We start from the raw sequence: 16,090 nt of genomic DNA, 5'->3' as shown, positions 1-16,090 counted from the left end.
GATATATTAGTATTTTCATTGAGGTTATTTATTTTTGTGAAAGAAGCTCCCATTATTAACTATGTACTATTGATTGATAAACATTTCCCTGTAGGAGTGGATATAAAGTAATTTTATTTGAGCACTAGCCGTCAGGCTCGCTTCGCTTGCCATATCCGTCTAGCCAGGGAGCTACGCCCCCTGGACCCCCGACTGGATCGTCAAAAAATGAGACCAGCGGGCTCGCTTCGTTCGCCTGCATTTTTCATTTGAGCATGCTTCATTCCATCAGAAAGTCAAAGTACTTCCTCGCTCGATTCAATCACCCAAACGCAAAAAAACCGCTAATTTTGGCGTATATCTTTGACGTTATTGCAAATTCCTTCTAACACAACATTATTACACCCTAGCTGAGCTTCTGTACTAAATTTGAACATTTTTTGTTCATTTGTTCTTGATAAAGCTGAGAAAACGCTAAAAAACGCTGGAAAACGCAGATTTCGGGCGTATCTTTGGATTTTTTCCAAATTCGTTCTTAGTGCGCCTCTAAAGGGCCAACTGAACATACCTACCAAATTTGAACGTTTTTGGTCCGGTAGATTTTTAGTTCTGAGTGAGTGAGTTAGTGAGAGAGTCAGTCAGTCAGTCAGTGACGAGTGCCATTTCGCTTATATATATATATATAGAAGATTAAGTGACTGAGATTGAGATAACACTGATTTGGCACATTCGAGTAAGTATTTAGGCTACTAGCTACTGTCATTTCCACTGTGATAGTATTTTCATTCATAGGTTGTCCATTTCCAATTATGATTATTACCTAGTTTTATATTATGACTCATAAAAGAATTCTACATTATCAATTATGATCTAAATCATGAACATTCTCCCCTGTTATTCAACTCATGAATATTCAGTTGTCATTGAATATCAGTAAACATACTCTGAGAATAAAGTGAGATTGATCCTCTGTAACAGGCAGATAAATATTTAAATCCTCAATCTATTAATTTGCTCCTTAATACTGTTTTCAGGTATAACTCAAATTTGAATATTCAAAAAATCTAATCATGATTTATTGGATATTAATTATTGAATATCTTTTTCAGACTCACTCGGATAAGTATTCACTGTATAGGGCGTTTATGTCGCAACTTTTACTAACTGTTAGCTCAAGCCTATAGTCCACGTGTAGTTCTTTTCCGTGAAGCTTTATTATAACGCTGGTAGTCTCTCATATTGCGCCATACACTCTTACCCGGTCAAAACAGTAAAACTCGACAATAATCGGCTTGAGATAACAGTAAAAGTTGCGTCATAAACGCCCTATACACCATGGACTATCTACTTACGCTATTGTTTCTCTATGGTATTATGTATTTTCATAAAAGAAGCTCCAGCTATGCTGCTATGCTATTTTATGTATGTGATAAACATTCATGAGCGATTCTATTTTATGTGATAAACATTTTTTTTATGAATCAATATTCAGTTGTGGATCAGATACCAGTTGAATAGGTTCTTGAATAGTCCTCAATATATTTTCTACCTACTAAATATTATTTCCACCATTGAATCAAATGTGAATAAAATTGATGTTGCTTTCCATGACAAAACACTATATAATAACTCTGTTGTAGTTCTGACACTGTTTTACTTGTAAATATTTGAAAAAACACCCTCAATACTCCAAGAAAAGTAAGTGTTTTTTCAAATATTTACAAGTAAAACAGTGTCAAAACTACAACAGAGTAAATAAAATACTATTAAAAGCAAATAAATACGGAACTAATAATACAAAAAAAACCAAAATCAATATGAATACTATAAAATAATACTCAATGAAATATAAAGTAATTACAAAAGTTTGCATTCGATTGAGGGAATGTGGTAAAGATATATGTTGAACTTCACTGTAATCATTAGAGTAGGCTATTGCATGGAGTCCATCATTTAACAAATAGACTCAAAACAATTATCTAGAATTAAAATCAATGACTAGAATTAAAATCAATCATTAAATATTTTTCAGACTTCACAGACGCTGCCGAGTACTGGCTCCATGATTTTGAGATGAACGATTTCGAGAAGGAGGTGCAGAAACTGTGGAACGTGATAGAGCCTCTCTACATGCAGCTGCATGCTTATGTCAGGGGTCGTCTCAATGAAAAGTATGGCGATGAAATGGTGCCAAAACAGGGGGCCATTCCTGCTCATCTATTAGGTAAGAATTTGAAAGCCAAATCTAAACAACTTCATTGCAAAAAAACAAATTCAAATTTTATTCAATCCAATTCAAAATATCTACGAATTATGAGAGAAAAAATCATACAGCTTAACAATATTAGAGTAATATAAGTTGATAATTATAAAGTAGCCTACATAAAAGTCTAATTATTAAACAATCACTTCAGACAAGAATTCGATAACGCTAAACCAGGACTAATCTGTGAATGTACAGTAGCATTGATGATATTTTATGAAGCAATGTTATGTGAGAATAGAAATCAAAATTCAAACATTTTCATTGCAAAAAAATCAATGTAGCACTGGTTTTATTTTAAGAAACAATGCTAGGTGAAAATTGAAATCAAAATCTAAACCTTTTTATTGCAAAACGACAATGTAGCATTGGATACAATATATGTTCTCAAGTTCACTTCCTTGTTTTGGGGTACAGTTACTGTAGTTACACTTTTTAAATTACCGTACAAAAAAAGCTCTTAGAATTATTTGACATGCACACCGTTTGCAAGTTGTAAACCTCTCTTTCAAGGATTAGGTGTGTTGACTCTTCAATCACTATATGTCTATGTGTGTTTGATTTACATGAGGAAGAATGTGGGCAAATATGTTATAAATAGTGATGTACGGTACATAATTATTGTACTAGACACAGGGAGGACGTGAGAGTAGATTCGCACCGTTATACTGGCACTCAGAGAAACTGGCAATTTACTTCTATAAAACTGTTCAATAAACTTCCTCTAGAGACTAGGCGTCTAGAAATCAAAGAATATAAAAGATCTATCAAAGCTATTCTTCTACAAAAATGCCCTCTATTCAGTTGAGGAATTCTTAGTGTAGCCTTAATACAATAGTTGTCGAGTAGCACGCCTTCAACAGGGAGGACGTGACAGTATATTCACACCGTTATACTGGCACTCAGAGAAACTGACAATAATTACTTCTATAAAACTGTTCAATAAACTTCCTCTAGAGACTAGGCATCTAGAAATCAAAGAATTTAAAAGATCTATCAAAGCTATTCTTCTACAAAAATGCTTCTAATCAGTTGAGGAATTCTTAGTATAGCCATAATACAATATTTGTTAAGTAGCACGCCTTCAATACTTACCTATAATTAAAAGTGTTTTATGACTTTAGACATGTTGATTGGTGTAAATGTTTGTTTGACGATTGTTTTAACATGTGAAAGTGTTTCTGACAATAAAAGTGATTTGATTTTGTTATAGAGTTAGTAACTGTAGTTTGGAGGGCTACTTCAAGACAACTCAAATTAAGCTTTATTCCATTAGATAAATTATATCCATTTTAATTACATAAAAATGAAAAATCACAGTCGTTACCCTTTTCAATATATTTCTATTTTCCACATCTTTCAACTACCTAAAAAGGTTTCTCAAGAAGATATTTCCTTACTTGCGTCTATTTTTAATATTTCAAGAACAATGAGCTATTTTTGTTCACTACCGTATCAATATAACAATTGGTAATATATTTGAAACCATTTATTATTGCTGCAGATGGAAATAATAATAATTATCCAATAATTATACATTTATTATTTGTTCCCTCAGTGAAAAGAACTGGTTTGGAAGTATAAAAGAGAAATCTCTCTTTGAAAAATCGTCACCATTCAAGAATAAGTGTACAAGAAATCATATAATATAGTAGCCTACTCTTAATCAATATAGGCTATATACTAGAAATCATATAATAGTCTTCCTCAGCTTTCTTGCTGCGAAGGCCTACTACAGATTCATAGATTTCTGTGATAGCTAGTAGATATTGGCACTTAAAAGTTGTATATTAGCAATTAAAAAGTATTGTATAAATACAAGTATAGGCACATTGTATTAATTATATCGGTATAATTTTCTCCATTTTTTTCATTGTTGTATGTCTTTTTTCTGTAGCTTATTTCAAATTAATCTCTATGACGATATTCAACTGTTTATTTTTAAAGAAAGAAAGAAAGAAAGAAAGAAATATTTATTGCCAAAATCATTAAACAAACTTTACAAATGTGAAAAATATAAAAATTTTCATATACAATACATTGCAAAAACTTAAAATTAAAATATTTTCCATTTAAAAATCGATTATAATATTATCATTGACGTTACCAGCAAAACTAAGTAGTTTGAGCGATGGCAACGAGTAATCAGTCGGCTATAATTAGTGGCTTGAGATTCAGTCGAAAATAGAAAAAATATAATAAAGAAAAAAGAAACATATGGAATGTATGAAAAACTAGAAAAAAATAATAAAATTTCAATCCGAAAAGAAGAAGTACTAAGAGTGAAATACTAAGAGAGCAGAAAAACTAGAATGAATTCATAATAATTTAAAAACTCAAAAGAAAAAGAGATGATTCATGTAATTATCAATCTACAATTCACTGTACATATGTAATCCATTTAGTAACATAATGTAATTCATTTGTAGCATATATGCAATTCCTTTTGTAAGCAAAGAGAGAATTAGAAAAACAATACAATACAGTATACACATGACACAAAAAATAAAACTTAAACTCAGAGAGAGAAAATTAATCTGGGAGTATAGCCCTACTAATAATAAATTCAGAGGAACTGAGGAAGACAGTATATGTACATCAAATTAAAATATTTTAGGTATGATATCTTCTGTCTTTATCCAGCTTTCAATTTTTAATTTAAGTGCTTTTGTAGGTTTTCTTGCAATGAAATGTTCTGGCATAAAATTGATAAGCTTTTTTGTTCTATTACATGTATGATATACTGTGTTCAATGAATTGATATCTCATCTTATCTTATGAAAGAGAAATGTGGCAACTATATGCAATCATCCAATCATTGATTGATTTTCAGGAAACATGTGGTCACAAACCTGGGGGAACATCTATGAATTTACAGTTCCATTCCAAGGTAAACAGCAAATCGATGTGACAGAATCAATGAAGCAACAGGTGGGTCTATAATATTAAATATTCCAATCCACTTTCAACAATAGAAAATATTCAATAGTTTCAATGATTCCTTCTACAAATTAAAAAGTAATGTCTAATGAAATATGATAAAAGAATAAATCTATATAAATTTAGGATATTCCCAATTTCACTATTAGAACATATGAAATCTCAGAGTCTTGGTTTCATGTTGAAAGAATCACATGAACTTATTGCAATCATGGTTACACAACACTAATCAAAGACATGTCTTAGGAATATTATCGTTCACTCATTGATTTTATTTCTACAGAGAAATTTATAATGAAAACACAAATTGAAATTGTCAACCACTTTTATTATTATATATACTTAATATTACCATAACAGCTAGCACACACAACACAACCGTAATGAAATTTATCAGTTGTATTGTTTTGTATTCTTCCTGCAGTAAATTCACATATCTATTTCTATTCTTGTGAATATTATATTCACGTTTTCTATTCTCTCTATTTTCTATTCTTTTTTCATCTATAGAAATCTGTTTTTGGTTACAGAATTACACGCCTTTGAAATTATTTTCTATTATTTTTTGAAATTATTTCCCATTATTTTTTGTTAACTGTTTTTGGTTACTGAATTACACGCCTTTGAAATTATTTTCTATTATTTCTTGTTATCTATAGGTATCTCTATTTTTGCTCACAGAATTACACGCCTTCAAATTATTTTCTATTATTTTTGTTATCTATAGATATCTATTTTTGGTTACCGTACAGAATTATACACGCCATTTAAATTATTTTCCATTATTTTTGTTATCTATAGGAATCTATTTTTGGTTACAGAATTACACGCCTCTGAAAATGTTCAAGCTTTCTGACGAGTTTTTCAAGTCCTTGAATTTGAGTGCAATGCCCGAGCTGTTCTGGAATAACTCTATCATCGAGAAGCCACAAGGCAGAGAGCTTGTATGCCATGCCTCCGCTTGGGACTTCTATGATGGGGAAGATTTCAGGTATAGAATCGGATAAATAATTATAGTATGAATAAATATTAACCTTGAGTAAAAATCACTTTAAAGTGTAAACACTCAAGTCTGAAGTCTGAAGATGACTAACAACTGTGCAAAACATCGTCATAAAGTAAAAAAGTAAAACTTTGAAATTTTATGTGATTCAAAGTTTAAATTAATAGTGGAGAATAATGAATTTAAAACACAGAGTAAATAAAAATAGTGTAATTGAATTATTGAAAATTCAATGAACCATAGAGAAGGGAGGTATGTATTCTCTAACACAGAGATAAACAAACCTAATAAGTACAGAGAATAAGTGTAAATTTATACAGAACTTCATTGAGAGAAGAAAAGAGTAGGAATGATTGGTTTGTGGACAAAAATATAAATTATGAAATATGACACCAATTCAAAATTCAACGATCAAATTATCATTAATCATATTTTTCCATATCTGTGAAATAGTTTTCACAGTTGATTTCTGCACTATTTGGAAATACGATCAACTACTTAAGATAAAGAGCTGTGTACCATATCAGATTATTAGGTATATTCAGTATTATCAAGTATATCTCAGTATTTCTAATACTGAGAAAAATGAGTTGGGTAGTTAATTTCTTTCTGATCAAACTTTGCCATTTTTTTACAATTTCATTAAGTTTTCATAATAATTTTAAAGCCTCTTTTTTCATATTTAATCATTTTATAATGATGTGTGTATAAAATTGATGAACGGATGATAGATAAATAAATGAATAATAATAGACAAAAATTAATTTTTCATAATAATTATTCATAAGCCTGATTTTTTCATCTCTACGGTAATAATTTCATGATAATGTGTGTATGACATTGATGAATGAATGATGAATAAATAAAATACACAAAAATTATTTGATTGTTTAACTCACTCAATTTCACAATATTTTTATGGACTGTTGTGTATTCTTACAGAATCAAGGAATGTACTGTGGTAACCATGGAAGATCTGTACACAGTCCACCATGAGATGGGTCACATTCAGTATTACTTGCAATACAAAGACCAACCGAACGTTTACAAGGAAGGAGCCAACTCAGGTATGTGGTACAATAATTTAAGTTTATAAATTAATGTGATGCAATAGATGTCTCATGTAATATGGTGGTATATTCAATAAATTTATGTCTTCTAGATTTTAACAAAATTCTCAGTCCAAAAATATTCATACAATCCATTCTTTTGAATTTAGATGCTCAAAATAAAAAAAATACCAAATACCAAAATAATAAAAAAATAATAATAATAAACACTCAGTTATTTTTAAAATAGAGAATATATTTACTTCTTAGAGAAATTTTAAACACGAACCGAAACAAAATTACTTTTAAAAGATATTAATAGAATACAATATTAATAGAATACTTATTAAATCTAGTTTAAAATTATTAAATCTAAATACTTATTAAATCTGTTATTATTGAATCTATATTAAATCCAAACATTCAAAGTGCCTGCTTTAGATTTTATAAGAACTGTCCTAGGAATTGGAGAATCAAGTCGAGTCTGACTATGATAAGAATTGTACAATAAATTAATATAGAATATAAGGTAATAATGTCCAAGTACAGGTACCGTACCGTACTATAGAATCAATCACTACCTATATAGTCACTGTACTTTCAACCAAGGTCTATGAAAACCTATAGACCTATAAAACCTATAAAAAACCTGTATAGACCTTGTTTTCAACTGATTACTCACAGTTCATGGTGGGAGAAGGTGCAACTATTTTTTTTGAAAATAGTAGCCTACTCAAGTATTATTAGGCTACGCAGTTGTCCACACTAAAGGCTAGGCGCACAACAGTTAGTCAAGACAAGACAAGACATGATCAGACACGTTTAGTCACAATACTTCACATAGTTGCTTATGACGCAACTCACACTGATTTTAGTCATTGCAATTAGACATGTCTTCATAAGCAACAATGTGAAGTATTGTGACTAAACGTGTCTGATCTTGTCTTGTCTTGTCTTGACTAAATGGTTTGAAGCAACAGCTGATCTATCTCCGTTGAAACTGAGATGATAAGCCTAAGATTAATAGATACAACAAATTTTGACCTATCATCAGCCTAATTGTTGCTTGATTTGCAGGCTTCCATGAGGCAGTCGGCGACACTATCGCCCTCTCTGTGAGCACCCCGAAACACATGCGCAAGATCGGCCTCCTGGACCCGCAGTCCGAGGATGATCCTCAGGCAGACATCAACTTCCTCTTCCTCACCGCTCTCGACAAGATCGCCTTCCTTCCCTTCGGATACCTCATGGACGTCTGGAGGGTGGGGAGTGTTCAAGGTAGGCTCCAAACTACACCGCTATCAATTCGTCAAGGAATTATGTAATATTATTAAATAATAATTAATTGATTCTAAACAGAGTTAAATTTCAACTCTGTTGAAATTGAGACACTTTGTTCCAACGTATATAGCTATATCATATATTATTTACAAACATTTGGGGCCGTTTAAACAAGAGCCTGTTGAATTTTGCATGATTATATTCATGCCAGCAATCATGAGAACCAATCAGTGTAATGGCTTTTCCGTGAAGAAGATTTCTCTGATTGTTCCTCGTGGCATTTAATTACGATTAAAATTCAACAGTTCTTGTGCAACTGGGGATTGAATTGAATAATTGCCTATATTGAGGGCGGAGTTAGGACTCTAGGTCCTCTCTGCCACACAACCCTGCTGTGTCGTTATAGAGTATTTATATTTTTCCAATGAATTGACTTGATAGGTTTACACCACAATCACAAAAATGGAAGGAAATTGATATACAGCCTCTATTATTATGAAAATTTCTAAATATATCTCACTTTTACTGGTCGTGTTATTTATTTTTATTTGGATATTACAATAGTGCGATAGTATCCCTCTAGCTGTAAGCTATTTGAAGGATATATAAATATAATCCTTATTTGGAAAAATGAACAAAAGAGGGTACTAGCAAGGAATAAGAATAGAATAAATTAAATTCTCCATTCATCTTTTCTCTCTATGGTACTAAAGTAAGTTCATTTCAAACATCATGAATTACTATTAAATTTTGTAAAACTTTCAAGTGAAAAAACACTCACATTCTTTGATGTGGCGACGTCCGTTTCGTGCTGGTATTGCACATTTTCAAGCCAAACAGAAACTTACTGTTTGTTAACTTGAAAGTTTTATCAAATTTATTAGTAATAATAATAATAGTGGAAACAAGATGGATAACCAACAACAAACATCATAAATCATTTATAAATATTCAATTTTTCAGTACTTCAACTACCGTAGTAGTTTTTAGTAGTATCAAATTTTAGTACCCTTCAGAACTTGGTTTTATTCTTAGAAAACTAGTAAGTAGCTCTGTAAAAATACTGCATTCATATACGTTAAAGATGTAGGCTAAATAAAATATTTCAGTTTCAAATACTTCAACTAGACTATGTAGACATATTTCAACTAGACTATAAGTATACCGGTAATGAACTTTAAATTTTATGATATTTAAATGTAAACTGTTTCATTTATGTAACTTACAACAGGAGTTGTATTATAATTATTGTATTATAAATTGTTTCATTGTTTAACAATGCTTATTGCTTTTTTTGTGAAGTTTTACGGCAAATAAAATTTTTGATTCTTGATTCTTACCATTACCATTACACCATTATAATTCATTTATTGTATTAATACTATAATCATAATACAATTATGACATTGGAGGAAAAACTAGGCTGAGCCTGTACTATTTCTCTCTAAAAATTTTGATAAAATGTTAATGTTGTCCAAAAGATAAGGTTATGTAATCACATACTGCTTCGTTACTTGATTTTCGGTCCAGGAATGATGATTTAAAAATTTTGAATTCTTACTTCCATAATATGAATGAATGAATGAATGAATATAATAAGGTAGATGAATATAAATCGATATATTGCACAATGCATCAGTTACTTCAATCTTATTTCATTGTTTTATTTTAACATATTTATTTATTTTGTCATATTTAACATATTTTACGCACATTTCTGCATTGAAGTTATAAAACCAATCTTATTTCTCTAATGAAGGGCACCATTGAGCCAAAGAACTACAACTGCCAGTGGTGGAACCTGCGCTGGAGGTACCAGGGTATCGAACCACCCGTACACCGCAGTGAGGAGGACTTTGACCCTGGTGCAAAGTACCACATTGTCGGCGACACTCCTTACATCAGGTCAGAGATGGTTTCACTTGAATTTGTTGTCTACCTGCAGTGATGAGATGACTATTTTAATACCATTGATATAAGATATCTTATCAACTTTTACACTTTTTCTTGGATGACCTGGCTGAAAAATGACTTGTGGGTCTATTGCATGAGAAAATACAAACTATAATGAGGTCCATGTTATAATGGCAGCATTTGATCATCATTGGTGCTGCTATCCTTGTTTATCACTCGTCAAAGCAGATAGCGCTAGCTTCGGAATGTAGGCAGATCGTTTTCAACAATGTGGAAATATAAATAAATCTGTTAAGTATTCATTTATTCACTTAAATAGACAAAATACAACGTTAACTTGAGTAAACTTGATGCCATTAGGCCAGATCAAGTACTAACTATTATTTCTAAATCCTATGGTAACGTTTCAATTAAATATATATGATTTCTCAATACATAACAAAATCAACAAAATATTATTGCTCTCGATTATAAAACGTTCTTATTTAGATCACTGAAAAATATATTTTCTTGACAAATAAAATAAAAGTTATTATTTTAAACAAGAATGAACAGTTAATATTACATCATCAGATACACCGGTATCAGCTGTCCTTTATAGAAGGCAATGGCAAGGCAGAGAATTGGCAACGCTGTTATCCTATCTTTCTCCACTGCCATTATAACGTACGAGACCTCACTATAGCCCCGCATTCCAATGCATTCCATTTATTCAATGAATTCCAATCAAATCCCCTTACATTTTACACCTTAACTTTACACCTTAATTTTACACCTTATCAATAAGACAACGATTCAACATATGGATTTGAAAGTTTAAGCATTCCAAATAATTTCTTCCATTCAAATTAATATTTTCTGAACATAGATTTAATTCCATATTGGTTGTTACGGGAGTGTTTGTTTATCAATTTGCAGTCTGCCAATGTATAAAGAGTGTTCAGAAAAAAAATATGGGAGTGTTCATACATTCGCTGAAAGCTCATTGAAATGTTCATACAATGGCAGATTCCAAATGCATGAAAACTTCCATAAGCAACAATGGTGCATTAAATTACTGGCACATTCCTAATACATTGATTGAGTGAAGACTGACATATTTGTACGATGAATTATTGTCTATCTTGGCAGTAGGCTACATATATTCATTGATACAGAAGGAAACTACCTACTTAAAAAAAACATATTATTTGTCTGACTCTTCTCTACTGCCGGACGAATTCAATTCATGGGATATATGCAGAGAATGTAGTAGCCTAGTAAAAACCTCTGTTGTAGTTCTGACACTGTGTTACTTGTAAATATTTAAAAAAACACTTTCTTTTCTTGCCTCTGAAGAGGCTGATGAAGCTCCTCTTCAGGAGTGAAATGCATTCTCAATACTCAAGGAAAGTAAGTGTTTTTCAAATATTTACAAGTAAACAGTGTCAGAGCTACAACAGAGTTATTATATAGTGTTTCGTCATGGAAAGCAACATCAACTAATAAAAAACGTTTATTATTGTTGTATATTCTTCATCAATAAACTTGTTTATTTTTATTATTTATTGTCTAATCGGTATTTGTTTTTCTTAATATCAGGTACTTTGTGAGCTTCATCATCCAATTCCAGTTCCACCGGGCTCTGTGTGAGAAGGCCGGACAATTTGATCCCCAGAACCCAACCAGTAAACCTCTCCACCAATGCGACATCTACCAGAGCACAGAGGCTGGAAACGCTCTAGGGTAATTATCAACTCTAATTTTTCATTAACATTAGCCGATTTGGGTGATATCATCCACTTCTTTCTGCATTTCACAGATTAATATACTGTAATACACTTGCTAGCAATATTTATATAGCCATATCTTATAGCCTATAATACAGATTCAGGTGAAGTGGGATTTCTGTCATTCCCCGCTGTCATCTTATCTCTTGGGACCACCTACCCACCAAAGAGCTGTGTCTTAAATTGTCACCGATCTTTCTTCTACTGTAATATTATTTGTATTTGGAATAGTCACCTTTGATAAAATAGGTGACACAATTTCAAGTTGTGTGATTTGAGTTGATATTTATATTCATTTATGAGATCAAAAACATTACAAAATTGGGAAAGACACTAGCCCAAAACTTCTTCTCTCCTTGACTTTATTTTATCGAATTGTCCAGAGTAGGGGTGAATTAATGGTTTATTGGCAATAATAATCAGACTACCAACTAATTGTGTAGGGTATTGTATTGCTTTTATTTGAAGTTGTATTACAGACAACATTATTCAATGAGATGTTGACTTATGACTTCCATATAAGACTATTTTCAGTTGAAACTAATAATTTATTGATAATTTTAAACAAATTTTGTTACTTTATCTTTACTAGAACTCACTATAAAACTCATTTTAAATAAAAATATATCTAATCAAATAGAATAGGATAAAGTATTTTGATAAGGCTACTTGAATGTTCAATTTATTATAGAAAAGTGTGTCTATATATAAGTGTATATACCAAATATCCAGAAACCAGTAATTTCGTATAGCCTAATTGAATCAATTATTAGAGATTACTAACTAGTAATTTACTCCTTTTGCTCTCTTTTAGACACTACCGGTACTTTCGATAAGTAACTACCGGTAGCCTTATTGAAATAATTAAATGAAAAAATATCTTCCTATTTACAGCGCCATGTTGAAAATGGGCTCATCGAAACCTTGGCCTGACGCAATGGAAGCCCTGACGGGTCAGAGAAAGATGGACGCCAGTGCTCTGATGCAATATTTTGCGCCGCTCTACGAGTGGCTCAAAGAGGAGAACAAACGGACGGGAGCTTCTATCGGCTGGCGTACACATCCTCAACAAAAACGTGAGTAACTTTTAACTCAAAATAATTTAATCATCTCGTCCCAAAAATAGATATATTCAGCCTAAAATAGGTACGGTAATTAATTAGGTACCTAATTAATTATTTTGTCCCAAAATTGTTATATATTCAGCTTGAAATAATTAATTAAGTTTGTATCGTGAATGTTAATGTTGTGGAACTTCTCTATAATTGGAGAGACTTAAATATCATCTCAGATGATCATCTCTAGCAGTCAGATCTGAAAAAAATCTGACTGCGAGTCGTATTTTCTAATAGCAAAAAGTGATTTAATAATAAGCACTTCGTGATGGAAAACAGCATTGAATAGTTCTTAGCTATCCTTAAAAAAAACAAGATATTTTTTCATAAATTTATTTAAATAAAAATTAATATTTTACAGGACCAAAGTTTCGTGTGTGATCACATCATCAACTGTAACTTACAGCTTATGATGTGTGAGCATACACGAAAGCATGCTCCTGTAAAATATTAATTTTTATTTAAATAAAGTGGATTTTTGACAACATTTTAAGTCTCTTCAATTATTGAAATAATTAATTGCTTTGTCCCAAAATTATGATTTATTCAGCCAATAAATCTCTTTTATTGCATATGCATTCCCATTTTACATTTTGAAGTCATACATCTCGCATTTTGTTCTAGTGTAATCTGTATGTATCTTGTAATGCATGTTTGTTGGAAATATGAGAATGGATTATCATCATTCTTATTATATTATGAAAATTTATGAGAAATATCTTGTTTTTTGTAAGGATAGTTAAGTCGTTTTCTCTAATAGCAAAAAGTGATTTAAGAAATCTATTATTTTCTTTCTCGTCGCTCTCTAAAACCTGATTCTCTTTGTTATTTTGAAACACTGGATCCCTGAGCACAGTCTGTTGTCTTCTTACGGAGCTGTCTTGTTCAATCAAAAATAATTTTTCACAAGAAATATTTTATTTTCAAATAAATACAATGAATAGGATTCGTGAGAGAATATAATCCAATTTGTGGGAGTTCCAGTTTTTGGTTGAACTTGTTCCAATTGCCATGATTTGGGATAATGTAAGAATTATTCTTACATAATTGAGAGTAATGCTACAGATTTGAGTTGATAATAATTTGAATCAGTAGGTAAAAAGTAAATTCGTATGGCTTTTGTTGGTGGGGAGTCCCTTGCGGGAATCAGTAGGTGACTATCATGAATATTATTAAAATTTCTCCCTCGATACTGCAATACTATTTAATTTGTAAATAGTAATTTAATACTATTGTAATTTATTGATACTATTAATAGTAATACAAAATGATAATTAATATTCTCTGTTTTCTTCTAGGCTGTGTGAAACATCTGTCAGATTTGGAAAATTCCGACGAGCTGTCTGAAGAAATTGTAACTGACGAAGTTCCAAAAAGTATTTCATAAATCCTGAATCAAACTTCAGAACAAAACAATGAACTGATTCAGTAGAAGTTTAGTGCCTTGATCAATAAATAGGTAATAATAGAGGGATGGCGCCTTGATAGAATAAAATGAATATTGCATGAATTGAATGAATATTCTTTTGAATATATGAGAGGATTGATATTCAGGGTGTTGATAATAAATAATTATCTAGCCTACATATTGATTATTTTGAAAAATAATAATATTATTATCATATTCAGAAATACAGTAAGTTATAGATATGGAATAGCTTCCACATGGAACATTATTTTTTGCCATTGGATCAATATTATATGAGTAGGCTACTCGCTTGATTGCTTCATCTTATAATAGAAATTTCGCATTATCAAGGCTTATTTAATTGAACCTCATATTAATAAGTAGATAAGTTTTTTAGCGCTGTACTTTGAAGATAAATTTCTTTAGAGAATATTTGTCACTCAAGTGAGTTATTTTGAGTGATTCAATCAATTTGATTGTAGTGAATATTGATAAAAATGATGAAATACCGTATTTCTATATGCGAGTATTCTTGAAAATTTCTGTGATAAAAAGATCTTAGAAGATAATACTTATTTTTTAGATACTTAAATAATTTTAGAACATTATTAAAAGTGCAGTAATAGAGTAAATAATGAAAGTTTATTCAGGAAATTTGGCTGTAGACTGTCTTGTATTGAACATTTTTGGAATTATATTACTAGAAAAATTACTTTGACTACAAAAATATCTGAGAATAAATGATAATTTTAATGATCAAATTCTATTGTAATGGGTTTAATTTCATTTAAGATTAAGCTGTTTATATAGCCTATGTTTATTTTTTCAAATCATTCATGTTGATATTATTAGTGAGAGTTAAGTCATTAAACATTATTTGTACTCGTCAAATCCAGGAAATAAAATTATTAAAGTAAGTGTATCTTCTTTCACTTGAATAAATCTTTTACCCTATATCAAGCATGAATTATTTTTTTGTAAAAGCATAGCCCTATTTTGATTCATAGCTATCTGGATAAAGCATAATATTATAGTATTGAATCTGGAGAAACAGCCACCTTACCTAGTATTAGTTTCTTATGAGAGGTTTCTCGAATAATAATTCATGGAATGATTTATCTTTTATGTTGACGTCCGATCAAACCCTGATCACACCCTCAATTCTACACCGTATCACAAGAGAATTAATGCAAAAACTATGTCAAAATAAAATTCTTCCTTTCTCAATATTCGAAAAAGCTGAATATCAGGGTGTTATTACATTGTATGCGTATTATGTTCACGTCCGATCAAACATTTTGTCGAAAAAATCTGAAAAATGCCACTGCATTACGTTGAGACTCCCATGCAGATGCTCACACTGAACGCA

The 16,090-nt window shown here is 30.9% G+C and overlaps 1 protein-coding gene across 1 annotated transcript in view; it reads left to right on the top strand.

Moving 5' to 3' along the window:
• LOC120352840 (angiotensin-converting enzyme-like) overlaps positions 1–15,639 on the top strand; it is a 15,996-nt gene extending 357 nt beyond the window's left edge. The window contains 10 exon segments of the mRNA XM_039435132.1: positions 1,982–2,203; positions 5,076–5,173; positions 6,004–6,173; positions 7,128–7,252; positions 8,312–8,496; positions 8,498–8,512; positions 10,275–10,420; positions 12,011–12,154; positions 13,093–13,274; positions 14,612–15,639. Coding sequence (XP_039291066.1) covers positions 1,982–2,203; positions 5,076–5,173; positions 6,004–6,173; positions 7,128–7,252; positions 8,312–8,496; positions 8,498–8,512; positions 10,275–10,420; positions 12,011–12,154; positions 13,093–13,274; positions 14,612–14,700 — 1,376 coding nt within the window. The 3' untranslated portion in view covers positions 14,701–15,639.
• The last annotated feature ends 451 nt before the right edge of the window (positions 15,640–16,090 follow it).

Source organism: Nilaparvata lugens, chromosome 8 (genome assembly GCF_014356525.2).
Source record: "Nilaparvata lugens isolate BPH chromosome 8, ASM1435652v1, whole genome shotgun sequence".
Taxonomy (NCBI): Eukaryota; Metazoa; Arthropoda; class Insecta; order Hemiptera; family Delphacidae; genus Nilaparvata; species Nilaparvata lugens.
The sequence above is the reverse complement of the archived record's forward strand: the minus strand, read 5'-3'. Positions and strand labels throughout refer to the sequence as shown.